This window comes from Fulmarus glacialis, unplaced genomic scaffold (genome assembly GCF_000690835.1).
Source record: "Fulmarus glacialis isolate BGI_N327 unplaced genomic scaffold, ASM69083v1 scaffold10369, whole genome shotgun sequence".
Lineage (NCBI taxonomy): Eukaryota > Metazoa > Chordata > Aves > Procellariiformes > Procellariidae > Fulmarus > Fulmarus glacialis.
In genome coordinates, this window is record NW_009231533.1 from 49,217 (window position 1) to 77,095 (window position 27,879).

General features: G+C 36.6%; 1 protein-coding gene across 1 annotated transcript in view; it reads left to right on the forward strand.

Moving 5' to 3' along the window:
- Positions 1-23,177, forward strand: part of LOC104081759 (chromosome unknown open reading frame, human C20orf194) — a gene marked incomplete at its 5' end in the record, with an annotated part of 62,643 nt that extends 39,466 nt beyond the window's left edge. The window contains 15 exons of the mRNA XM_009584616.1: positions 1,249-1,337; positions 1,572-1,670; positions 1,937-2,054; positions 3,886-3,974; positions 5,309-5,467; positions 8,144-8,269; positions 10,323-10,360; positions 15,711-15,846; positions 16,202-16,288; positions 17,381-17,487; positions 18,206-18,280; positions 18,445-18,647; positions 20,471-20,536; positions 21,186-21,279; positions 22,811-23,177. Coding sequence (XP_009582911.1) covers positions 1,249-1,337; positions 1,572-1,670; positions 1,937-2,054; positions 3,886-3,974; positions 5,309-5,467; positions 8,144-8,269; positions 10,323-10,360; positions 15,711-15,846; positions 16,202-16,288; positions 17,381-17,487; positions 18,206-18,280; positions 18,445-18,647; positions 20,471-20,536; positions 21,186-21,279; positions 22,811-22,923 — 1,599 coding nt within the window. The remainder of the gene's footprint in view (positions 1-1,248; positions 1,338-1,571; positions 1,671-1,936; positions 2,055-3,885; positions 3,975-5,308; positions 5,468-8,143; positions 8,270-10,322; positions 10,361-15,710; positions 15,847-16,201; positions 16,289-17,380; positions 17,488-18,205; positions 18,281-18,444; positions 18,648-20,470; positions 20,537-21,185; positions 21,280-22,810) is intronic.
- Positions 23,178-27,879: the final 4,702 nt, after the last annotated feature.

Below are 27,879 nucleotides of genomic sequence, written 5' to 3' on the forward strand. Positions count from 1 at the left end.
CCAGATCTGAGTGTATTAAATTCCTTGTAACTGAGACGTTTGCAAGATTTTGAGCACACAGAACTGGAATCTGGTTTGCAGATCCTGCAAAGACAGGACAGTTCCTTTCATGTCCTCACTCTAATTGGTAGTAGAGGAAAATTTGCTTAGGCTTTGGGATGTATTGATTTCTCTGGTTTTCTTCACCTTCTCTAGTGCCATAGCAGTCCTTTTTTTAAATATTCATTAAGTTATACAAAAAGGACCAATTTATATCCTTTGAGTTCTGTCTCGGTCTGACCTGCATTTTGACTTTATCCCTAGCTCTTTGCCTTCTAAAGAATATAATTTTCTGTTGACCAGTCCTTCTTTCCATCCCTTGTAGGCATTTTCCTTAGTCTCTTGTACGTGTTTTGAAGTGGTTGTTTGTTTGGTCGCATGGATCCTTCTACATAAGCAATATTGTCTTTGTTAATATCAAAAGTTTATTTTATTTTGATGTTTTTTATCTCAGTACCCTTGTGTTTAGGATGCCGATTTGTTAATCGAAAGCAGTCTTTCCCCCCCCAGGTTGTTTTGTCTTGCAGCACATTATTGTGAAAAATGACAATGGCTGTTGCCTTCACTTATTAAAAGAAGGGAAATACCGAACACTTAAATGACTGTGTGATTCATCTGAATCCGATTTCTAGGTTCAGAGTGCCATTCATATTAATGTGACTTGGCTAGAGCAATAGGATACGAGCCAAAACACTATTCCCTAGAGAAACGAAGGGCTCTTTTCTTTTGCAAAGGAACAGTTTTTCTTAAATTTCTAGAAACGAATGCTGCAATCTTACCTCAGGAAAATTACAATACTACTTAAAGGAGACTTACATTAATTCAGTTCCTGCTGTACTGCACTTGGACTATAAATACCTAGCATATGCTATAGCTAAAAGATACACGTGAATGTTACTGTTACTTGGGTGGGTAAATTTTTTTCCCAGGATTTCTTCCCCAGCTATGAAGATGGGGGGAAAACGAGACCATTTCAGTAAAGTTGCTTCTTAAAGCAGTTCCAGTCTAGCCAAAGAGAAGCTTACAAAATCTGATTTGTGGAGACTTTTTCCATATTTTGAATTCTTGCAGCAAAACCAGTATTGTGAAATATTTAAGGGCTAATTAAAATGCATGTATTTTTTTAGGTGAACAAAAACAATTCCTAAACAAATTCAAAACAAATTTTGCACAATAATGATGCTTATGCATAGGTCTGCTTTGTTCCAGGTTTTCTCTTTGTGGCAAAACCAGACAAACTCAGGATTATCTTTAAGGGTTGTCCAGGAAGAATTCCTGTCTGTGGAACAAAAGAGACTGTAAGTTCATGCCACTTACTCCAGTGTAATTATACATGAACTGTGTGCTACAATCAGAAAAATGCTGTCACTCGTTGAAGATTTTGATAATGATTCAAAAAGGAATTGTTGCATTCTTAGTGCAACACTGGCTTTATTTTTTTATACTAGTTAATATGTAGCCATCTGGTTTAAAGAAGATAAATTTCTAGGTTTCTTTTTTAACTAACCAATTAATTAATTTGCTTGTTGTAGGCATTCCAGTGTTCAGAAGCTATTTAATGCCTTGTCTTTTCCTTCTGGGGAAAGATGCAGGGAGCTGAAAATATCTGCTGCCCTTCCAGAGTTAGAGAGGTGAGAAATTATTTTTCTTTTCAAGGGATCAGTTTTGTCAGAAATGATACACAAATATTTTGGTGTATGTAATACTTGTCTAAAAATTGCTTATTTAGTAACTCTGTCTTCACACTAGATATTTTTATTCTGAGATTAATTATTTCCTCTCTAGGAAGCCTCTGTTTGACCTTTTAACAATCTTATTTTAGTAATTTCCCAACTATTTATATGAATGAAATCTTTTGGTCTTGATTGTAAGAAAATAAAACTTTTGTTTTTGAAAGGTTTGTGCAACATTTTACTGTCAGCAGCGTCAGTCACGAGCCAATAATGAGAGCACATCTTCCTATTTTATTGCAACAGTCAGAAATCATTCCTGATAGCAAAGCAGAAAGTGATAAGGTAAGGAAGCAACCCGACAATACTTCCTATCCCTAGTATAGAATATTTAGCAAATATTCTGTCTGTCATTAGTTCTGTTGCAGGCAATGCAGTAAAGTACTGATGTGTGTTTAACCATGCTCTCTACCTCCTTCTCCGGTACCACCAGTTCACACTGAACTTGCTTCAAGTCTGTTTCTTAGAATAAATTGCTCTGCCCTGTTTTCCTGATTACATTACTTACATTTTTTTCATTTAAACCATCTTTTGGAATTGCTAATGACCCTTCAGCATGATAAAATAGAGGCAGAAAATGAGGCATAGATCTTCAAGTGAAGAGTCTTCTCTAATGTCCAGAGAGAGTTAGCCCTAAAGCAGTAGCTTGTTTTTATGAATTGCTGAATATTTTAACTGAATTGTTCTCTGGAACGTAAAAGTCCTTTAAATAGCATAGAGGTAGCACATGATATTTAACATTTGCTGATATTATCTGTAGAACACTCAGTTCTCTATAGGGGCAATAACAATTGTCAAACTTAAGGAGTGCTTTAAATAGCATTTTCAGAGAAAATATTTCCTTGTAACTTGCTGTAAGCAAGAAGGTCAAAGCAGCAGTAATATAGTCTTTCTCTTTAAATATTGCAATATGGTGGCAGCCTTATTTCCTGGGATCTAGTTCAGAGATCATACTGACACTTAAATTAAGTATTAATTAATAAATCTTTATTAATGTTTCAAAATCTGATTTTAAGGTTAGTTTAAGTGTTTTTCTGTACGTTTAAAAAAAAAACAGAAAAATCTTTCTACAATGTTCATACCAAATTCTGTAAAACGTGAACTTAGTGCTTCTGATTTTTCTGAGTTACTTCTCTATCTAGTATCATGAATACTCATTTTCTGTGAGCATCTGAAAGTGATTTTGAGGATAAGATACAAATAGTCTGCAGACAGCTATCTTCAAATATCATGCAGAAACTGGAAGAGGTAATTTTTCTGTCAGTAACAGGTTGATATGCAGTGTGATGGCGGATTACCAATGACATAATTTCTTAAGTTCAGCACAGCACAGAGAATTGTTTTAGTCATGTTTCTTTCAGAGCTCATTTGCTTACTTCTGTAGCTCACTCCAGTATATAGTGCAGAACTACATCTATATACTTCGGAGATATTCTCTGACTTCTTATCAGTGTTTCTTTGCTGTGATCCCTCTTTAAATACCACAAGAATTACACATAATGGAAACAGAGATGCTTTATGCAGAAAAGCTGTTGGTATTTTAGAGCTGTTATTGTGCAGCCTCTTACCAATCCTACTCAAAATGCAGCTTTGCTGGAATAAATTTTATGTATAGCATGGTTGGTTCAGTATCAGAAACGTAGAGTTGCTCTTTGTGTTTGACAAGACTGTTTGACATACACCATCACTTTTTGAACCATTTTGCTCAAATACTGTTCTATGCACTTGAATGTACCCTTTTCACCATAGGAAACATAAACTATTTGGTGTTTCTTGCAGTGTTTTATCTGACATTTGCATTAATACTTAAACACTGCAGACTAGATTTTAATGTAAAGGTTTTGATAATGCTGTGTGCTGTATTTGTTAATTATCCTTTCACTGTATTTAAGGTATGAAAACCAAGAGAAAACGCATCTTTCTAAAATGATGTGTATCTGAGTAATTGCGTAAACACAGTTCTACACTATCTTGCTGTTTCTGTGGTCAGTGTCACTTAATTTTGTGTTTAGACTTAAGATTTTATCAAGATAGAGAGCCTTATGTGTGTGCAATTGTTGTAGCTCATTTCTAGCCTTCAAGTCGCCCCCCTTCTTATCTGTTCCCTGTGTTTTAGGTGGTTATCACCATTATAACTGGTCTTCCAGGATGTCGCTGCAGCGATCTGTGTGCTTTTCTTGTAACTTTTAACAAGGAGCATGGAAGGTTTGTACAGTTCTTGTTTTACAGTCCAAAGCAGTGGTTATACTAATCACCAAAGAGCTACTCGGTGTGAAGAAAATGAAACTATCAATGTTTAGCTTAATTTTTTTTTTTAATATCCCGGTTTCTAATTTGTAAACAGATGTGTTATAAGAATAAATTCAAGTAAATATTATGAGGCACCTTAACCAGTTCTACATAGCACACTGTAGGGTAGGGTATATTACTTCAGTTCTGTTAAATGAGGTATCTCATTTAACTGTGTTGTGTCAGGTAGATTTGCCCTTAGATTTTAGACATTTAGACAAGAAAAATAGCACAGGAGATTTCTTTGTTGGTATTCCATATTAAGAATACCACAGCTATGACTGTAGATCTATGACGTGTGTCTGAAACTGTCACTGATGCTACAAACAGTTAAGAATAACCTTAGAAAGGCCAAAAGAATCCTTCCTTAAGCAAGTGTGGAAGCCGTCACAACTTGAAGGAAATGGATGAAGAGCTTCTATTCATTGACTTGTGGTAGCGAGTCTAAAATGCATTTTTCTTGGAGAAAAGAGTATACTAACAGTCCTTGCTACAGCATTGTTTCTAATCTGACCTGGTTTCTATTCTGCAATAGCAGGAGATATATTCAGGACATCTATTGTATGGCAATAAGGTAAATCTTCTGTAGGAATTTGCCATTCTGTGTGTTGATATAGCTTCTGGAAAATCAAAAAAAGGAATTCTTATCCTTTTAAATCTTACAGCCAAACAGCATTTAATCTTAGTTGGACTGTTGGATTGTTTTTTGTATTACTTTTAACTCAGTATCTTGATATTAGCAAGTTGATTTGGAACAGTTTTGTGGTTCTGTTTTTAGGGCAAAATGTAAGGTGACTTTTTGAATGTTCTGTAACAATACATGTCATGTATTGTTCATGTAACAATACATCATGTTTTCCTGCAAATGTCATTGTTACTTTTTATTTTTGCAGTGAAATATTTTCATGCCCAGTCTCTTTTGAATTGGATTCATATAAATTTTGTTTACTGCTTCACTAACAAAGATCAGAATTACTCATATGATGTGCTGCTTTGAAGAAGCTGTTCAACATTGTTGTATTAAACAACAACAACAAAAAACCACAAAACCTTTTGGCAGTAATGTAAAGAATGTGCTTATGCTGGAAATGGTAGAAAGCCAAGTAAATTCCTCTTTCCCATGTGGTATGAGAGATGTGCAATCTTAGGGCTTGTCAAATTTATTTTTGGTCCGTTGGTTCAAAATAAAAAGAAAATAGGAATATTATGTCATAGAACATTAACTTCTTTCCTTGTTTTCTGTTGTTTAGGTGGATAGTTTATCGGCAAACGATGGATAGTCCTGAATGTTTCAGTGCAACCCACTTCCAGCGTTACCTCTCCAGTGTCCTGGAGACTCAGCAAAACCACAGCGTCCGTCAGTCTACTTATGCTAAAAAGAACAAACGTCTCTTAGTGGTCTTGCAAGGGTAAATGTTTGAAACTGTTTCAACTGTTGCATAGAATAAGGGATTTTCTGTTCCTTTCCTATTTCCAAGGCATTTTGAAACTTTCCCATCACGTTGAAGCAGTCAAATTTCTGTGCTGAAGTGTGGTACTCTGTGAACTCTGTTTTACACATGTACTAGACTCAGCTTTTCTGCAACCTGTTAATTTTATTGCGTGTTACTCCATTAGAAAAAAGGTGTCCGTCGTCTTCCTTCAATCATATGGAAGGAAGGACTGCATTTGGTGGTTCTTCCCTATTTAGGAGATTGACTGTGACTTTTTTTTTTTTGGCTTCTCAGAAGAAGTTTTCTTGCCCTTTCAAGCTGCATCTTAGACTGTTGTTAAATGGCACTTTATTTACTGGTGCAGCTGTGTGTGGTTTGGTTTTGGTTCCCCCCTGAGGTCCTAGATAGAGAGGTGTTTGCTCTTCAAAGGCAGGTGAGACTTCTTCATGCTGGTTTTCTGTCTCTAAAGACTGCTGAAGTACTGGTTGTCTGTTTTTAAAGCCATAGATTTAGATGAGGGCAATGGAGCAGAGAGAGCTTGAGATTGTCTTGCAAGTTGCATTCCAGAGCTGCAGGTGAATATTACTGAATATTACCTGCTATAGCATTATCTTAATATTTAGAGGGAGTGTTGCATGTGGTAGTCCCTGTTAGTACACAGATGAATTATTGCTACTTTTTCCCAACAGACCTGTATTTTGCTGATAGCAAAACAAAAAAACATGGAATAAATGCACAATATTTTACAAAATGCAGAAAAGCATGTTAGCTTTATCACCCTACCTTTCATGTATAATTTTCTTTGAAAGTTTGCGAAAATGTTGAAATTGTTTTGATGAAAAATGGGGGTGGAGCACCTCCCTCTTTCTTTCAGAGGAAGATCTATTGTCTTTAAGGCATTAGGTGACTGAGTGCGTTTTGGTAAATTTTAATTTGAGTTGCTTCAGAATAGAAATTAATTTTAGGAAGTGTGACATGGTATGACATAAAGACTATAATTATACCTCTCAAGTGCTTACAGTACCTTAAACTTCTGAAAGATCAGTGAATGCTAGAGAATCTTTAATAAAGAAATTCATAGTTCCCAGAATTAAATGGTCCATTCAGTTTGCAATATTTTTTCCTCCAAATAGAAACTTAAAAGCCTAAGCTACTGTGACTTTTACTGAATTTTTTTTAGAGAACAAGTGTGCTACACTAAGCATAAGAATCAGTCTTTGCTTTTTTCCAAGTATTTAGCATCTTTGTGTGCATACGTGCTTGCTTTGTCTTTGCATTTCTGGTAGTCCTTGCTTTGATTTTTCGGCAGTATTAGCTACAAAAACTGTAACACAACCTTTCAAAGTTCCAGTTGATAAAAGATATGAAGTAAGAGGCAATATTGCATGCATGCGAGTTGTTATCCAAATAAATATTTGTGCAATTTTTGCACAACACTTCTTCTATGGTATGTTTTGAGTCTCTGTAGTTCAGAATGAACGGCTCTGTGAAGATTATGACCTCTTAAACTACTAGCAGAAAGCAGGCTGTCAAAAATATGCTATTCACTCGATTAAGCAGGAGATACCGAAGTAAGACTGATAAACACATTTTGGATAAATGCTAGGTTTTTTGTGGTATAAAGGTAAAGACTCTGAGCATCTCTTTGACATTTCCATCTCACGTGTGGCACTTGAACCAGTATCACCTACAGTAAGTTTGCCCACTCTGTTTCCGAGTCATTAGCAGGTAACATAAACTGGCTTGAGGGAAGTACTACCCTGATATGGCTGGAATGGTTTTGGTTCCCAGGCTACCAGGTGTTCATCTTTTTCATTAAGGGCATATATATGGAGCTTAGAATTTTCTTCATTATGGTCCATGCTGATAGTGTTAAAAAGCAAACTTTTTTTCACGTTAGAGTTGAGATTTTTTTTTTTCCTTGAAGTTAGTAGGAGTGGTATAAAGTCCAGAGATGTACAAAGTAACTGATATTCTGGTAGCAGCAGTGGCTTCAGGAATGGTAAATTATAGGTTTTCCATTCTTTTCTGAGTAGTTAAGTGTTGGTACAGACAGCTTTGAAGTAGTTGGAGTTCTCTAAATAATCCATAAACTGACAATACAGTTTTGAGAGAAGGTTGTAACTGGCTGAGAAAGAAATATCTGGAATAAAAACTCAGGTTCACCTAAACTTTGCTATCATACAGAGGTATAATACAGCAGTCAGAAGTATAATACAGTAGTGTTTGGAGTACTGATAAAAAATGGACACGTTAATTATAGAAGCGTGTTTAAATTGGAATGCTGAAAAGTAAGAGGTGTTGCTTTTTAATTTCTTTTTTTACTTGAATCATACTTGGTGCTTAATATCCTTTGCAGTAGGCACAGCATGCTTGTATTTACATTATGCTTTTTGTGCTTCCTGAAAGCCAGACTTTTGAGTTGTTCAGCGTGAAGTTTTTACTGCTTTTCTCTGTAGTTGTCAATAATTTGTTTCTAATGTTACTTGCAGTCTGCTTAATTTGTCTGGATTTGCCAAGTTTTGAACTGCTTTATAACTCTTTTGCTAGGCTTTTTTAGAAATCTAACCTTCTTGCAAGCAATTGATTTCTTACTGTTGAAATGTGTCATTCTGTTTTTCTGAAACCATATTTCATTTTGTTTTTTTACAGATATACTGACGTTATTGATGTTGTACAGGCTCTGCAAACTCACCCTGACCCAGATGTGAAGTCGTCTTTCATCATTGGAGCAGTTAATACTTGTGTAGAGCCACTGAGTTGCTATATGGAACATAGGTATACTTTAAAATATTTTTACTAGTTTGAAAATAGGTATGTAAGTTTATGAGATCACTTTTGTAATAATTAGAGATATATGATGGTTAAATGCCGTTGAACTGTCTTAAATCTTACAAAACTGCTAGGTAATCCATCTTGGATGAACTTCGAAGTGCTATTTGGTTTATAAGGATGATACTTGGTTCCCACTAGGTATATAATTATATATAATAATAAAAGAGTAGCTTGTGGAAGAATAAATGGAGATTGTCATTAGCATACTGCTTAAATACATATACTCTGGTAAGGACTTTGTAAAATCTGGAGAGTCAATTGTCCTCTCGTGTGCTTTTTAAATCATTCTTTTTCTTACGATCTTTTTGTAAGTATGACTAAAAATTGAGACGTGCATCTCAGTTTGGGTTATAGATTGTGTCACTACTTTTGGATATTAAATGAAGACTTTACAGATTTAAAATACGGAACTTATGGGAAGCAGTCCCAAATTTAGTGGAAGAGAATGACAAAGCACGGAAGCAAAAGCATTGCAAGTATTAAAATCTGATATCCTGGGTTACTGCAGAGGCAGGGTGGGGAGGAAACGGTAGCAAAGCCAAGTCATTGACATTTTAAAATAGTGTGATGTGGTCGCTGTTTTATAGTATATGTGTGCGCTCCGCACTTCAACAAACATGGAACTAATTTCATAGACCTATCTGTAAAATTACGATACTGAAATTTTGCAATTATGCCTTGCAGCTGATTTGATAAAAGTAAGTTAAAGCAGTTATAGTTTTCAGAGTTCTTAACGTTGCTGCTATTTGTGATAAAACTCTGCATCACAGCTTAGAGGTGAACTGCCCAATCATTTTGTAAAAGTGCATTCCTTAAACTTCCTAGCTATTTTTAAAAGACTAACCAATATGCTTCTTGTGCTTTGCACTAGTCAATAAATAGATGTTACCTTACCTGCTTCTTTTTATCTTTGTGACAAAGATTGTAAATAAATAATACTGACTACATAAAATATTGTTGAATTGATGCTGGAGTGTTGTTTCAACTTGTTCTTTCCATAATTACAGAAAAGACAAGTTCCATTCGTAGGTTTTTTTAAACTTACTAACATGTTACTGGTCATGGTACTGAGTAGTATTTATAGCAGCAGTAGCCTGCAATCCTTTGACTAACATTGTCTCCTGAAGTGCAGTAGCAATTGAAGGAAGAGGCTTAGCCTATGCTGTAGACTATTTGTGTCTCGCTTTGAAGTTTCTTCTGATAAGAACTTACCAAGTAGCCACGTACTGCCGATGACAAATCCTTCAGTTGAGAAGCTTTGGCGATTTCACTGTGAGAATCGAGAAGAGTGATTTTAATGTATGACTTGAAACTTTTGCAGTCAAGAAAATCAAAACCATTTCTTGTCTCAGAAAGCTCCTTACTGTAGAGATCTAGCTCTTTCATGAGCTTACGGTGAAGCTCTTCCCTGTGTTGAGTAGCAAGCCAGGGCAGGGGAAAGGTAGTTGAAGAGGGACAGATAAAGTACTGTCTCTGGACCTTTTGTGTGCACGATAAAGCTCATAAAAATAATTGTCGCTTGTCTGACACAGTACCAGAAGTTGGTATGATATGTACAGAAAGCATTATGTACATGCAATCTTTCCATGAAGAGTTCCCACCATGTTTGGAAGGCACAGTTCTTTAGGGCAAGCTTAAAATTCCTATTGTTTAAATAGGAATTAAAGTAATGTTGAAGCCTTTCTGACTTCCTAGAATACAGAATAGATTGCATGGCAGGAATTAGCTCTTAAATCCTAGAATACAGAATAGATTGCATGGCGGGAATTAGCTCTTAAATCCATTAAAGAATTAAAACCATCTACAAAACTGATTTTTGGAGAAGGACTCCTGAAAGACATAACATGTGGGGATGTTCCAGGTATATTGACTGAGGAAAGGAATATGAAAATGGGTTGGATAGTAAGACACTAGCTGTCGGTGTTCAAATGAATGTAAATGCTTTACTTAAATAATAATATCTATTCTTGATATACAAACTTCTGGTTTTTTTTAGGCTTCTTTTTCCCAAGTTCTTGGACCAGTGTTCACAAGGTATGTGTCACTTTTCTTGACTTTGAGCTATACAGAACAAGTAGCTGAGCCATATGGCCAAATAAATAGTATAGTCAAAGGATCATGATAAACTCTTGGAGGTAAGAACCATTTGGGCAGAACAGACAGTCTCTCTCTGCCTACATTATTAAACACCATAGGCACCTGGAGCATGGTGTAAGAATCTGGAGCATGACGCATTCTGGTTGTCCTCATCTGGAGGATAGGTTTCCTAAGACCATGAGTTAAACTGCTTATCATGAACTGTTGTAACTCGTGCTGTGTTGTTAATCTAGGAGCAAAATGGATTGGATTTGAGTTCCGTCCTCTTTTGGGGAGGCATGAGGAAATTAAGGTCTCCTTTAATTTCTGCTATTTTAGAAAGGGAAAAATGAGCTGGTTACCTTGTTCCCCATATCTTCTTCTTAATGCAGTGTGGAGGATTCTTGCAGGGTTCATTTGACATTGCAGCAGACAAAAAAGCTCCCTTGCAGAAGAACTGTTTCTTACCTGTATATTTAGTTTTCTATCCTGACTCTGAAATGAATCATTGACTGCATTGTCCTCCTTGTCAGGCTTGGAACTTAGAGCAGCTGTTGGCATAAGGGGGATATCAGCCTTTCTGCCCTATCATCAAATAAGTTCTTTAAGTTTTTAGAGCAGAAGCAAATTCAACTATAGCACCTTTACAGTTGTTTTTAACAGTTGTATAGCTGATTCACAACATTAAGACCAGTACATGTGGTGTGTGTATATATGAGAACAGATCTCTCCAGTCAGATAATCTTTATTTTGGCAGGCCATAAGCTCAGCCTGAAACTGGATAGAGCAATGACAGTTGAGATTTTTTTTTTAAGTCGCTGTTGGACTGCAGTTACTGCAGCATGACTTTCTGATCTTACGCTCATGTCTTCCCAAGTGAACTACAGGACTGTAATTTCTGTGTTTGTATTTAAATGCAGTTGTCAGAGTAGGATGCTGCACTTTTCGTGTGGCTATTTAGACTCTGTAGTGCTCTGTCTTGCTGCCAGAATTATGCCACCTCCTATTCATGTGTGAAGGGAGCCCAAAAGAATGAAATCCAAAAGAACCTAAAAGAATGAAGTTGTGAACAAGCTGGGAAGTATGTAGGTGCTATTATATAAGTCAGTATTTTATACTTATTTGGAGAAAAATGTTGGTGCTACATATCGGGGAACTGACGAATGGATTACTATCATGATTATAGCCATGGGTGAAATTGAAGAGAGCAGGAGAATGTTAAGAGTTAAGAATATAGTGAGGTATCAATAACTACTGAGAATAATTACTGAGTGCAAGCATGCCCTTTTGTTTTATGACAGAATTAAAAAAAAAAACTCAAAGCTATCTTTTTTTAAAGTGCAGTTGTACCTGATCGTGTGAGAATTTGTCATTGTTCAAGGAGGAACTAGAACATGCGTAGGACAAGTATAGCTAATTTTCCTATGGTCCAAACACTGAAAGAAGGGAAAATACCGGAGGTTAGAATAATGTTCTTCTGGGAGTGAATTACTTCTGCATGTTGCAAGGTTTTGTCATCTAGTTTTCAGATACAAAATGTGACGTTAGATAGCCTAGAGGTCTATTCGTGTAAAGCAAATTGTTTCCCATGAATAGGGGCATTCTCTGTGTAAAAAGTTTTAGGAGGAAAAGTATGCTTTGAACTGAGATGTGGTACACTCTTAAACTTTCCAGACAAATGCAGAATTGTGTCACACGTATAGTAGAGAATTTACATCTGCATAATTGAGAATTCACTTCTGGTGCAACAATAGCAATATTTAATGAGACATTCACTTCGAGAGATATTTGTCCTACCTGTTTTTTTTGTCATGCACCCCAATATTATTGTTTGTGTTACTGTAGCATCAGTGGGCCAAGACAGTGTCGTACTGGGCGTTGTACAAAACTGAAAACAGAAACTTGCAATGCAGGTATAAGACAAGACAAGTATGGGTATAGGCAAGTAGGAATTAATTAGATTTTTGGGTGGTTACCTTGTCCACATAACTATCTTGCAAATTTTGGGAGTGAATAGGGTTAGCCTTTTGCTGCTGCTTTGCAGGTGCCTTCTATTGTGTGGCTTTCTGAAAGGGTACCTGTGCATATCATCAACATGACAGCATTTGACAACACGACGTGACGGTTTCTGCCTGGAAAGCCACAAGACTAACAGAAACAGATGAAGATCAGGCAGAACTGATAAAGCCTTGAGCAGAGTGACCAACGTTAGCAGTTTTGTTTTGTCTCTCCCTTGCATGCTCATTTAACTTTAAAAAAAAAATCTTGCCACCATCTGTGTGCTGTAATTTCCTTTTGTCTCACTCCTTCCAAATATGCACCGCTTGTTATTTCTTGCACAGAAGCTGTAAGATGACACCTTATGAGTCTAAGGGCACATTGGCATTTCTTGTGTTGTATATGAAGTTGTTTTACAGATTAAGACATCACCATGGTTAAATATGCCCATTGTACGTTTGGGAGCAAAGAGGATCCATTATTTTTGTGAAGCATCCGTATTTTTAATCTATCCCTCCTGTTTCTTTACTGCTTCTATTGAACGTGCTATTCCCCAGGCTGCAAAGATTTTTTTTTTTCTTTAGATGAGTGGATTAATAAGGAATTAAACAAAACTGGGTGGTCTTCAAAATGCAGTAGAAACAGAGATGGCAGTGACAATTTAAATAGAAAAGGTCAAAATTATTTGTTACTAAAGCTATGTAGGCATCTTCCAGTTCTCAGAAAGCTATTTTTCTTCTGGATTACACTGCCTGTCGATCAGTTCAGTGTCATGGGCTGTTGCCTGCTAACTCAGGGCCGATTTTGGGGGTATACTGGCACCTACAAGATTTATGCGTAGGTGTGTGCAGAGCCAAAGCTTGCAGGTTCCCCAGGCTCTGAGCAGTCTTTTAATTCCAGGGTTGCGTGGGAGTTTACAGGCAAGAATGACAGTTAGTGCCCGAAAGCTGTTCCCCTTAGACAAGCACAAATGAAGTGGGGAGTGATGGAGAAAGAGTACGGGTGAGGAGCATGAGACAAGATGCACAGGTTTCTGATTTGCTAGATATTTTATTCCTTGAATCTTTTTCTTCTTAACTTTAAGCTTTGCCAGCTTAGTCCTTGACAATTACCTATTCTCTCCAAGGGATAGTGCTTCTAACTGTAATATATGCTTCATAGCATTTATGTTATACAGCCTTTTTATTGTTCTGTGCCAACTTCACAGAAAGTATAACTATGTTTTTAATTAAACTTGACTTTTAAATCAATATCAAGTTTGAGGATATTAAGGAAAAAACCCGCTGCGTGTAGCACACCCACAATGTGGTGGTTGTTGATTAGCTTATTCATACTTTTCATCTTAAATGCGTGATCTACATAACAATTTCAAGCATGCGTGTGATTTAAATTTCTAAGCGTGCTTGCTGTTCTGCCCCCCGCCCCCCCCCCAAGAGCAACTGTGTATTGGAGAAAACTTGGATGTTTCTGAAATTGGAGTGGAAACTTCTGTGGGGGATTAAAAAAAGAGAAATACTAATGATGGAAATTTGCTAGGGCTATTATTAAAATTCTAACTTGAAAGGGTCAGTGATGCAAGTTAACAGTGACTGGGAGCATATGGTATAATGTAAGTAGCCCAGGAACATTTGGTATAGAAATGTGTGTGTGAAGAAGCCTCTGCAAGGATTAGTGTGCTTTAAAGACTTCCGTGCAGATCAGGAGTCACTGTAGGCAGCAGTTCGTGGTGTGAGCTTCATTACACATTCTGCTTTAAATAGTGATGAGTTGGGGGCAGGCGAAATGCATCCTGGTTCAATCATTCATGGATAGTCAAGAGTTTATTGTTCTGTCTTACACTGTACCTGTAGTTACAGGAAAGTATCTGAAATGAGCTGCACATCTTGAGCAAAGAAATAGCATTCCTTACACATTCTGGACAATACTGTCATCCTGGGGAGTCCCGAAGAGTTGGCACCCCAGTCTCTTTGAGGAACTGGGCTGAAATTCATTCTGATGTAACGCCTTCTTGATATAATTGGAAAGCAGAGATCCTATAACACTGAAACTGGTTGGATGATAAGTGCGATATGTCATCTCGCATTTTTTCCTTCATGAGATCCCTTCTAGTGCCCAAGGCTTGACAGCCATAATCACTGGTGTGTTTTTTCTGATTGCCTTCAGAGGCATCTGCAGCAGCAGCAGTTAGTTCTCATTTAATATGAAACTTGTCTTATACCTGGCAAGACAGCAGGTATAACATGAAGACTGTGTTGCCATCTTCAAATCTTGGAAAGTTTTTGCTTAAGAAGAATAACGGTTTCTTCAGTGAAATTGGTGGCAGTAGGTGCAAGGTGAAGGGATACTGTTAAGTCTGAAAAAGGAATTGCTTTTCTGGTGACACAGCTGAGTCTTTTGGGAATTGGGGCTCGGGACAAATAGTTATCGTATTGTTTTTCTCTGTTATCTTTTTTGATGCCTTGTGGGTTCAGACTTGCTGTCTGAATACCATTTTGGGGTCTTTCTTTAAAAACAGAGACAAAAAAAACCACCAAACAAAAACCCTTCTCTTGTTTTTGGAAGTGACAACTGTCGCAGTCCAAAATACTGATTTTTAGCTGTTTAGCCTATCTTTCTACACATTGAATTTGCCAAGAGGTTTTAAACTCTAGTACTTTTTATTAAACTAGTCCCCCTCAAATTGATTCTCCTATGAATTTATTCTTTTAACTAATTCTTTTGATTAATTAAGTCTGAATTGCTTCTGTTACACAGACTGTCTAGTTGAAAGAAAAATGTCTTGTGTTTTGGCAAAGCAGGCCTTCCTCATTAGTCGAGTCATCTTCAGTGACTGGCATTGTACTGGTAGACTCATGTTTTTAATTTTTTTTTTTTTAAGATTGTTTTCACTGAATCATAAGAACCCACAGATTACAACATCCTGCCATTTTCCCCTTGAGTCATTCCAGTGACTGAAAAGGGTTGTCTCCTTCAGGAGGTATCATTCCTGCATGTCTACGGGTTGTGACAGAATGGGCTTCTGAGCTGGCTGCCCTCTAGATGCAGTTGCAAAATAAATAGTTAACGATAATTCTGTGTTTGGTTATTCCACATGTGTGAAGTTATATGGGCTTCTGGGTTTTTGTTGGGCAGGCAAGAGATGAAAGGTTTCTTGCTTGTTTGCTTTTGTGGGTTTTCTTTTTTTCCTTAGTAACGTTACTGTAGTGAGATGGAAGGAAAATAAAAGAATGGCTGTTATATTACTTAATTGTTTATTAGTCACTGTTCCATACCTGACTTCTGTAAACTGTTCTCTGATTTCCTTACACAGGACTAGTGAGTAATGTGGTTTTCACAAGTCATGCTACAGAGCAGAAGCATCCACTCCTTATGCAACTGCAGAGCCTTATCCGAGCGGCAAATCCTGCTGTTTCATTCATCTTGGCAGAAAATGGAGTTGTAACTAGGTAATGTTAATCACTGTCCAGTATTTGATGCTTTTGGCAGATGGAACACATGCACTTAGAAACTTGTATTCTCTTGTTTTACTCTGGTAACTTAAACAAAGGAGATGCAGATTTTTCTTAATTGCTTCTCATGCGAAAGGCATCTTCTCTTTACATTTATGGTCATATAGGGATTAGGAAATGTATGTTTTTGTTTGCAGAGTATGACTTATGTTACTGTTACTGTCATACTAAGGGAAAAATACTCTTAGTTTTACTGAGACTAACACATTCATTTTTATGTAAGTAGCATACAGATAGTGGCCATTTTATTGAACTTATAAAATTAAAAATCTTCATCTTTATCTCTTTATAGGAATGAGGATATTGAATTAATTCTCTCAGAAAGCAGTTTTTCAAATCCTCAGATGATGAGAGCTCGATATTTAATGTATCCTGGCTGGCAAGTATCTGGACTGAGAAATATTAAAAGTATTTTTCTAATTAACTTGAAGATTAAAAAGTCTCACTAACTTAATTTATATTTTTTTCAAGACTACTCATTTGGAACAGGCAATAGCTTTGTAAATCATTTTTATAAGAGAGCTGATGAGTATTCTTAGTAGATACACGATTGCTGTCCTTTTATAGGGAAAAGGATCCTTTCTGGACACCATTTAAATCAATGGCAAGATTACTGTTGCTTTTCAGAAGAATAGAAAAGAACCCTCTGGGAATAAGCTGGGAAGGATTGGGATGGGTGAGGTCAATAATGACTAGAGTAATTTCATTCTGACAGCTATTCAGCCTTACTGGAATGAACTTGCTATGTCAGTCTAGCTATTAGCAGAACAATTATTCATAAAAAACAGCAACCTTATTGACAGTTTTGGCAGAGGCTGAGGGCACAATAATACATGGTACCAAGCTTTCCATTTAATACTGAGGGATATTTTTCATGGTTCAGGGTTCTTTACACATCTTGTTGCAGTTATGCGTGCTGCACCTATTTGGCAGAAAATGTAAACCTGTCAGCCATTATAACTCCTGGCTGACTGTTTTCTAGTTAGGTTTATAGTGCTGGAAGCACGGTTTATTTATCACACCTTGCCAGTCCTGTATGTATGTATATCTTTTTATTCATTATTCTTGCTCTAAATTGGACGCAAGCTTGGCATGTCAGAGCTGCTTGTGGATTGCATGGAGCCAAAGGGAGAGAGAGAGAGCAAGAAAAAGTGTTTAAAACTTTTGGGCAACTGTTAATCTATTTGATGACAAGAATGATGCAAGAATAGTATGTAGATAATATGTAAGAAAAAAAAAATTGCAGCAGGAAGAGCATCAAAAGGAGTCCTGAGTGCTTTGAACAATCTAGTACTGTTAATATCACACTTTCATGGATGTCTTAGAGAAGAAAGCTTAGTATTTTTCTTCCTGTGAGCAAGGCTTACCTCTGGTGAAATAATAGATGTTCCTTTTAAGAAGTTTGTTAGATGAAGAGCACAAGTGCTTGTGTTTTCTGTATGTTGAAGGTGTGTGTTTGTTTTTTCTTAAGGTATGAAGGTAAATATGGAGCTGGGTCTGTCTTCCCTCCAATGGTTCAGATCTGTGTATGGTTTAATCGTCCTCTAGAAAAAACACGATTTGTGACCAAATGTAAAGGTACAAATGAACTTTGACTGCCTTGATTTAAATCCAAGTTTGAAATACTGAGGAATAGAGGGGAAGGAAGGCACTGACATAGCACAATTATTTAATTACTGCTGAAGTAAACTTTTAATTGAAAATTCATCTTTCCTTCCTTACAGTACAGTAAATTATCCTCTTTAGTGTCTGCTCTGGAAAACTGGCCCATGATTTTGTTCAGATGAAAATCTAATTTCAGTTTTGGTTTCTGGAAGCTGAGACACTTATCTTTATACGTTTGCTTTTTATTTTATGTTTAATTTTATTTAGTAGTGTTGAAATACAGTTTATAAATGAGCATCAGCTTCTACATTTTATGCCGAATAATTCTTTGTAGTCACTAGAAAATAGGCTCAGAAAATAGGCTCAGCTCTGCGTTAGGCTACTAGACCAGATATATAATCATGCCTTTCCTTCTTTCCTTAGCAAAACAGTTTTAAGGAGCACCATTTTACTTTCCACACACACTGTAAGCGTTCATTATGCCAAACACATGTTATTTCCCACCTACCCCATAGCAAAGAAATGAGAACATATAGAAATGTTATGTAGTAGGGCTCTGGGGGACACTGCAGCTTTTTCCCCTGAAGCACTAGGATGTGGATTAGAGACTTGTAGCATAGGTCTGACCAGAAGCTACACCAAGGAGAAGAAAAGTAAGTGAGATAATCTGTTTGTCTTCTATTTCAAACAGCGATTAAGTCATTGCTCAAGCCAAGTCCTTTTTCTGGAAACATTTATCACATCATGGGCAAAGTTAAGTTTTCAGGTAAGGGCAAATAATTACTTGTTTGTTGTCTTGTGATTGCATTACATGTACATATATTTGAAAACTTTTTTTTATGTACTGTACTCTGTCTACACCTATGTGTTGATGTTAAATTAGATTAGCAATTATCAAGACATTTCTTTCTTCTGTCTTCTCCTTGTTAGATTCTGATAAAGTAATTGAAGTCTGTCACAACACATCATCTAATTCACTAAGCCTTGTGCCTGTTCAGGAGGGGCCAACTCCTCCTGATTCAAGAAGCGATAACAGAGATTGCAGCAGTCAACAGGAGTGCTTCCTTGTGTTCATTGGCTGCTCTCTTAAGGAAGAAGATATAAAAGACTGGCTCAGAGAAACTGCAAAACAGGTTCGTGGGCATGTTTACTTCTGTTCAGCGTGATCTGTTTTGGCATTTCTTAACAACAAAAGGAGAAATCTGAGTGTCTCGAGGAAACACTTTTTTTTAATCTCCTTTCTCTTCTACCAAGGTATTAGCATTCCAGGGTGTAAGTGTATTTCAGACAGAGGACTAACAGTTTGCAAATGTGTATTGTAATTTGTGTATTGTTCTAATATCTGCTACAGCATGTTCATGGATTGATCTGCTTTTGAACGCTTGAGCAAATGGAGTATGTCCAGAATAAACACAAGATGATTTAGTTGAGACATGATTGCCAAAAGCTAAAGCGTAGTATGAAATAAATCTTCTTGAAGTGCCTTGAACGCTGCAAAGCTGAAAACTTGTTTTGATTCACTAAATTAAACCTCCTTGGAAATAATCCACTGAAATGGAGGGTATAGTTTTTTTTCACTTTGTCTTGCTTAATTTGTCAAGTGTGCAGCTATGTAAGACTTCATGTATTTCTGCATGACTAACGTACCTATGCAGTAGAAGTTGGAGTAGGGAGCAGGGAATACGCACATCGTAAGAAGCCTAGAAGGCACATTTTGCAGTTGTGGTGTCTTGCTAACTTCACACAGTGACTGGCATGACCTGACCAGGAGTGCAGGACAAGATGGTTCGCTGCTACACAACTAAGTAATACCAGCAGGTATTATTTTTGCCAGGCTGCACATTAAGGTCTTAGGAAGTGAGTCTTGAGGTTTGATTCAGAAATTGAGCAGAAACTGTTGAACCATACAAATTGCATATTTTAGCACTCTAGTTGGAACCTGAGCCTATAGTTCCAACTGTGCCCTTTCATAATGCCCATTTTGGAACATTTGTTAGTTAAAAATACTCATGGTTACTTCTTTATGGCTTAGGGTTTGCACAGTATCTCTAAAAAGTTGCGTAGCAAGGGAAAAAAGTTTCCTGCAGCCCATTGTTGGAGCTATTTCTAAGGATCTTCAGGTTCTCACCCCTGTTCTCCTAGCAGGTTGTGTTACTTCAGGGAAGCATGTTTTCTGTGATGATATCTCATGCTCTGTATATATCACATGGGTAATATATGGAGACAAATGCTTTTGGTATGTAAGAAAGCACTCTGTTGAATAGTGTTTTAATTTTATGAATACTTGGAACTTAAATGCTGTCTCAAGTGTGAAGTGCTTCCTCTTTGAGCAGTTCGAGACTGCAAATAGTCTTTGTACAGTCTCACTAGTCATGGCTAATTAAGGGTTTCAGATAGTTCTTGAGAGTTTACTGCATGCTGCATGAAAGAAATGAATTATAAAACTTTTCAGACTGAAAACTAGATTGTTTTTCTATTCATGTGCCAGTTTTTTCTTCTTTTTTTTGCAGTAGAGCTGTATTAAAGTTGTATTATTTAAAATCCTTTTAGATTTGTCATCTCTAACGATGCATTATGTAAGATCACTTAATTTCTACTTTTGTTTTCAGAAGGTAGTTGTGAGTGCCCTAATATAAGTGTGCACCCTCAGTAAGTTTGCAGACGACATCAAGTTGGGCAGCAGTGTCTTAAAAGTCTTTTCCAACCTAAAGGATTCTATGATTCTATAATTGAATAATTCTGTCTAGAAATGAATTTTTAAAATACTTCTAAAAGGAGTATTTCTGTACTGGGCTTGAGCATGATAGCATGTCATCATAGATTTCACTGCCTTTACCCACGTTTTCAAGAAAGGACTGACTTTTCTGTGGTTTTGGGTTTTTTCTTAATGTAACTAAACTGTAATACCACATTGTCACTCAGTAGGTATATAACTGGGGTCTAATTCTTCGTGCAGAAACCTCAGAGGAAAGCCCTGAAAACCAGAGGAATGCTAACCCTTCAGGAAATAAAGAACATTCATGTAAGTAGAAGCAATTAATAGCAAGTCCTCTTCTGGCTGATTGTCTGAAATATCCATTTGTAGGATAGAGCACCTCCCATACTTGCCATAACAAGTGTGCTGAGCACTAAATTCTTGCAGCACTTACTGTCTTTTTATATGCTCGAAACACAGCTGAGGCTGTCCAGGAGGGATTTGAGATATAAATCTTGGTGTTATCTCAGGGCTTCAAGTTAGCTCTGAAAAGTAGGGGGAAGTGTAAGATGTTGGACAAGCGTATGCTTTTGGTTACTGTAGTGGTCTTTCCCCATCTTTTCCCCCTGCTCTGTCCTGTGCAGGTTGTCGCTTGCAAATTAGGATCCCAAATGCCTAATCCTGCCCTCATCAACTACCTTTAGCTTGTAAGTGCTATCTTCGGAGTTGGGTTCCTAAAAGTTTGGCACGGCTATGATTAGTGTTGCAGTACCTAACTCTCCTAGTCTGTATGGATGTCACTTGCCATACTGTCTCTTGAGAGCCCTCCTTTATAGCCAGGAGCTATACCTTCCTTCCTGGCTGCTAAGTTCAGCAGAAGGAATTTTTCTTTTATCTATTTAAGTTTGTTAGGGCTGTCTCTAAGCAGTTTTGAGTTTTAAATGTTTAATGTACAATGTATTTTTTCTTAATGTAGGTGAAACGCCACTTGGATCCACTTCCAGCTGGTTATTTTTACAACGGGACTCAATTTGTGAATTTTTTTGGTGACAAAATGGATTACCATCCATGTATCCTTTAAAATGTGGGTTTTTTTGGTGAAGGTTTTAGGTAGGCAACAGACTATGCAAATCTGAAGTGTAGACTGTCAAAGCAGATGATATGGTGAAGAGCCAGCTTGATTTGCAGGTAGTAATACGAAGTGAAAAGTTTTGTTCCTTAAATCTGTGCATGGCTACTTGCCCCTTAAAGCTTACTGTTAAAACACTTTTTCAGAGATATGATCTAAAAAGCAGAATAGAACCAAAAAAACAATCCCAAAACTGTACATGAGCTCACACAGAGTAATTTATGGACCACAGCTTGTCAAAGAAATATTTTTCAAACCAAATAGTGCTGTAATATTGCTTAATGCCTGGTCATGACTGATAAAACTTCCAAATGAATATAATTTTGTGTGCATGCATGTGCATGCACACACTCAAGTAAAAACAATCAGGGTTGTTTTGGGTTTTACTACAGTATCCTTTTTTCTGCCACATATCTTTGCGGTGGAGCTGGTGTTAAAATGATTGCTCTCATTTTGCAACTCGGTATGAGAAAAACCTTATTGGATGTAATGCAGTAATATGAACAGGGTGTTCAAAATTAGGTGTGGAGGTGCATTTTTTGTAATCACTTTTTAAACTCACTTAAGCAAGTAAAACCTTACTTTAAAACTACTTCAGCTTAGCAAGCAGTATGATTTACTTATCAAATTGTGGCATATACACATTTGTAAATGCGCTGTCCTTGCTGGTCTTGTTTGGTATCGTTACAGAATATGAACTACAGCTGAAGTAGGGTCTCTGGATTTCTTTCCAGAACTTATTTTTATTTTTTAAATTAAACCTGATCATATTTTTGTCTTTGGCAAGAAACACTAGAGTAATACTAATGTTCAGTGTATTCCTGTTCTTCTTTCTTGTTTCCTTAACTTTCTATTGCTTTTGTCTTTATTACTGAAATTTCAAATTTGTCTTTATATTCCCAGTTTACTTTTCACTTTAACTTTGACAAACTTTACAAAAATCCAAGTGGGTTCTGTGATTCTGTTTTGGAATAAGAACAAACAGTTATTTTCTATGCCCTATGGGACAACTTTAAAATTTTAAACCAGCAGACTTCTGTCTGCAGGGTAAGCTCCTAATTATGGTGTACTGGCAGAAAATACTCAGTATTCACTGGACCTTTATTCCACCACCATCTTGGTGTTTGGCAATAAAAGATACAGGCAGTGGTTAAACCACTTACGGATGATTTTAATTTTGGGCGGAGTTTTCCACTTAACCAAAATAGCTGTAAATATCTGCAAACCTGCTATAGTTTTGCTGTTCTTATATTCTTCCTTGTGATTGGGAAATGTCTGTTGTGCAACTCCTTTATTCCCCAGTAATACAGGGTAGTTGTGGTTAGGTCTGACTGCGGGACTCCCGGAAGGTAATATGTTGAATTTCTGCTCTCAGTAAGTGTCCCTGAACTGGCGCCTCCTTCAAACCTGTACGTCCTTTTCTAATGAATGCTATTTGCACAAATGGTTTTTCCTTAGTTTTTCAAAATCAGTAATGGACCAATTCATGAACGATTACTTGGAAGAAGCCAACAGGGAGATAGAGAAGTACAACAGAGAACTAGAAGAACAAGAGTATCATGATCTCTTTGAGCAGAAGACATAAGCATGTGCGTTCCGTGCATTTCTGAACCACCTACTGTCAGTAACCAAAAATGCTGTTGTCCTTGCTGGTTACGTAGAAAATTAAGTGAAATGTCAGTTTTCAGCACTCCTTTTAAAACTAAGAGATCATTCCTGTAAGGTTGGCATTTTAATATGGTAACTGCTTAGCTGTTTGTACTGTCAGGTTTGCTTCCACTTCACCTTAATTCCAGACTGTAAAAAGCATCACCTGGAATCTCTGGCTAGTAGTGGAAACTTATTTAAAAGAAGAAGAAGAAAAGAAGCAAAACTGTATTTCCTAGTGCATTTCAGAATGTAATCATGAAATTGGTCCGTCGTGCAGATAATCAAACCACTTTAATCTCTGGATGTCCCTTGAAACTTGTTGCACAGGAGCATTGATGAGCAGTGGTATACTTCAGTATGTGGGATTGGGGGATGTTCCTAAAGCGAGAAATGGGGGAACATGTAAAAAACTCAGAAGAGTATGTAATCCTATATCTGTTAGGGTGTTCCTAAAGCGAGAAATGGGGGAACACTTGAAAAACTCGGAAGAGTACCTAATCCCACAGCTTTAGGGTGTTCCCAAAGCGAGAAATGGGGGAACATGTAAAAAACTCCAAAGAGTACCTAATCCTGTATCTGTTAGGGTGTTCCTAAAGCGAGAAATGGGGGAACACTTGAAAAACTCAGAGTACTACCTAATCCTGTTGCTGTTAGGGCGTTCCCAAAGCGAGAAATGGGGGAACATTTCAAAAATTTGGAAGAGAATCTAATGCTACTGCTGTTGGGGTGTTCCCAAAGCGAGAAATGGGGAACACTTAGGCATCGGCTTTTTTTCTGAGGGGACAGCATGTTTTATAACCTCTGCACAGTTTGAATCTGCAATTGAAATTTTGACTTTTCTAAAGAAAAGATGTTTATACATTTCAGGGTGAAACGAGATAAGTGGAGATATCTTGCTTTCTTCCCAGTGTTGTTATTGGTGTTCTGGAAAATATATTACATGAATGGCGGTAATCTGCAACTTGCTGTTGCTTAAAAGATTATCTCTGAAGGATTTCTTATTTCAGTTCTAAAAACTAAGCAAAGCAAGAGAAGAGGGAGATTCTTTAGCGAAAGAATTCCTTTTAATGAAAATGACTTAGTTCCAAAGGTAAAAAATATCAAAAGATATACTTGAAATTTGAAAAAACTTGTTTGTGAAGCTTTCAGAAGAATTTGCACGCCGTAACATTTCACTAAACTGATACACCAGCTTCTAAGTACTTGCAACAAAACCTTTATAGTTACTAAATGACATCATAATAGGAATTCTGACAACTTGTCCTTTAACTTAATTTAGTACAATTTTAAGTGAGACTTCATAGATCTCTGACTGAAGGATTATAAGGTACCCTAGCAGCTACTTAAAGGTAATTATTGAAGCTTATTTTAATAAGCAGATTATTGTAGCATGCTATCTTTTCAGAATTTAGTCAAGTGAAAACAGTTTAGGAGGAATTTTTTATTTTCATATTCCTTTGCCTTAGGAACAGCTCAGTCTTTTAATACAACTGCAACTTTTCTTTTTGGTCAGATGTATGTAATGCAGTAAGAAGTTGAATGAGTAATTTCTTACAGTACACTTAAAATACTTATAACATGTCCACACAGTCCCTTTCTGTGGCAGGAGAATGAGATTTAACTCCTGCCATCAAACCTAAGGCTACATACAGTTTTATGCCTTACTTAAGAAATATATTTTTTACCTTTGGAATCTGAAATAACTGAAATTTCAATAAGCCTGTCAAAAACTGAAACACCTTTTAGGTAGACTTTCAGTACGCGTTGCTACTAGCTGGCTTGGTGCCTGTGCTGTGGTGATTATACAGTGCAGAGGTGGAATTCCAGGTGCTGCAGATTGGGATATAGATGTTGATAAGGTTTCGTTATTAGCTTTCCTACTAGATTTAAAAAGCTGTCTGAATTTAAGAATTTTTTTTTGCACACCACGAGACTTTATAAACTACTTGTATCCTGTTAAAGTACAATAAAAGCCAGCGATTAGTTTGTGTTTCTAGGCTTTCTGGGGTAACCCGTATTACAGGTATAGAGCATCGTGGTAAGGCTCGTGAGTTTATCTATGCATGGCTATACTTTAGTCTTAATATACTGTAGTGCCTGGTAGAGTAAATGTAGCTAGCAGTGGATTTGGGGGGCTAGCGGGTGTTTACAAACTAAGTACAGTTGATCGCATGAAACTATTTATCAGACCAGGATTATTAGAGTACAAAATTCTGGTTGTAACTGCAATAAAAAGGGGCATTAGAAAATTCTTAACAAATTGTAGTTCTCTGCCAACAAACTTAGTGTAAACCCAGTGTGCTCCTTTTCAGTACAAGTCATCTAATCTGCAAAGCCATATTTCTAGAATAGTGGTATGACTATGTAATGTCAGACGAAATACCAGTGGTTGGGACAGCAGGCACTTCGGTGATGCTTTGTCTCAACTTGTAAGTCGATAACAGAGTAGGTTTAAGTGCAATTGATTGAACAATAGATGAAGATACTGTAGCTTATTTTGCTCTGCTGAACTCTTTTTAAGAACTCCAATTTGTGCGGCTCTGGAAAATAAATGTTGATGGGGCTAATTCATCTGGGGTTGGCGTAGCGTGTTGTAATTACAAGCGAGATGCCCTGCGAACAAAAAAGAAATCAGTATTCAAAATTGGCGTGCTACTGTGCAAATTGAGCTGTTCCTTAAAAACTGAAGCAGAAGAGCTCAGAACAAAGGCCTAGTATACTTGTATACTGTACTGCATGCTATGTGGTAATAGCTGTGTATTATAAAGACCTTTCACCATACTGGTACTATTTCAATTAATATATTTTGGTATTGAAATAATTTGATTACCTCAATTTTTTCTTTTTTTTTTTTTAGTTTTTAACTGTGACTTTAAAACAGAAAAAATACCGAAATAGTGAAACTGTGACAATGGTATCCTTTAAACATAGTAGTGCCTTGGAGATGACACCATTTATTCACGAAGCATAAAATAAATGGATGTCGTGGGTTGTATTGCTTGCACCCTCTTTTTTTTTAAAGGAAAAACAGTTTTGGTGAAAGGACTTAAAATTAACCTAGTGAAGAATATTAGCACAAATGGTTAAACTGTTTAAAAGAAAACTCTTTGAGGACTGAAATGTGTAAATGCCTGATGCTGCTGATAGTTTAATAGCAGTTGCTGATTATTTTGGAGTTACTTCTAACAATCAGCAGCACTTTTTTTTAAGAAGAGGAGCATAACTTTTGTACTCTGGTCAGAAATGTTTATACCGTATCAAACCCCATCTGTAGGGTAATCTGGTTTCCTCACTCTTTTGAAGTCGAGGTAAGGATTGAGATACTTCTAAGGATCTAGTTTTGAAAATTTTTTTAGCTACTGTAAAACTAAAAAAAAAAAAAAAAAGCACCCTTTCTAAACCACGAATGTTTGGATACAGAAAAAGTGCCATTACACTATTCCTTTATCTTTTACTGTATTTTGAAAATTGGTAACAGTAACTTTGTGTCCGGGCATTTCTGATATTGTGAAGAAGTGCTGAGAGTCCTCAAGGGGTTTACATGCTTTGCTGACCTTCATGTTAGCAGCTTGTGGTGGTGGTGTTTTTTTTTCCTCACCGAGAATGAGTGTGATCAGAAGTTACTGAAGTTATAGGGAGAAAAATGTGATAAACTTAGGAGAGGAACATTTGCAACTTGAACTGCACTGCAATCTCGGAGTATTTTATATTAAGCTGTGCAATTTGGTATTAGTCCAATTTTACACTTTGCAATTAACAAAACTGATTGCAGGGAGGATTTAAGTTGCATGTGAAAGTTCCCTAATAAGTTTTTGTGTTTTTTAAATTATTTTTTAATTGAAACTTTTCTGAATTTGCACAGATTTAAGCTCTGGAATACTTTGGTATCCGTAAAAGGGAAAAATTGTAACTAGTATAGTGAATTGTAAACTGTGGGTTGTTAGAACCACATTGCTGATCTAATTTTAGATTGTTTAAAAATGTACCTCAGAAAGCTAGTGAGAAATTACTTCATTTTTACACAACGGTCAGATACTAATGTAACACTTCTCACTTTACAATGTGCCAAAATTCACTTTTATACTAGTTCTCAATGCTTTAATATTTGCAACTTTAAGTTAAAAACTTGTATTTACAAACACTACTGTAACTTCAGTTAAACTGAATTGTGTGATTGAAGCTTTTAGCCTGTTGTATTTATTACACAACTTGATTCAGTAAATATAAAATTACCTTTCCAATTATTTTTGTATTGTTTTACATGTTTATACCTGCAGTCTGTGTGACTTTTACACCTGTAACTCAGATGTGATGGAAAGAACCAATAAACAGTATCCGTCTGCTGTCTGTCTTTGACATCTTTAATAAACTCACCATTTCCTAAACTTGAATTTTTAAGCATTGAGCGGTTTTCTTTTAAAATTTGTTAGTTTTCTAAAGTGGCAGAAAGGTAACTAGTTTATATTCAAACTAAAATGTAAAGATTTAAGGAAATTGGGTTTTTTTTTAAAGCTGCTATTTTAGGTTTAGACCTTCTTGCTTGGGCTTCTAATTGGATAAAATCTAAAACCAGTTGTAGGATGAAGGACCTTGATCGACTTCCCACCTGCCATCTCTGTCCTTCAACAACTGTACTTAACCGTAAGTTGATAGTTGCATATACACAAATGCAGGAGCTAAATCCTACTCCTTGTATTCATACACATGAGGATGCAGTTTCAAGATCAGCTTTGGTTGAACTAAAATCAGGCTGCCTTTGGGAGGGCAATCCCACCTTACTCTTCTTTTTCTGCTTCAGCTGCTGAGTGGGAAGGCTGTGCATGAGTCAGATCAGTTTGCTGATTAAATTGAGTCTGCAAATGATTTCTGTCTCAGTTTGACAGTGCTTTTG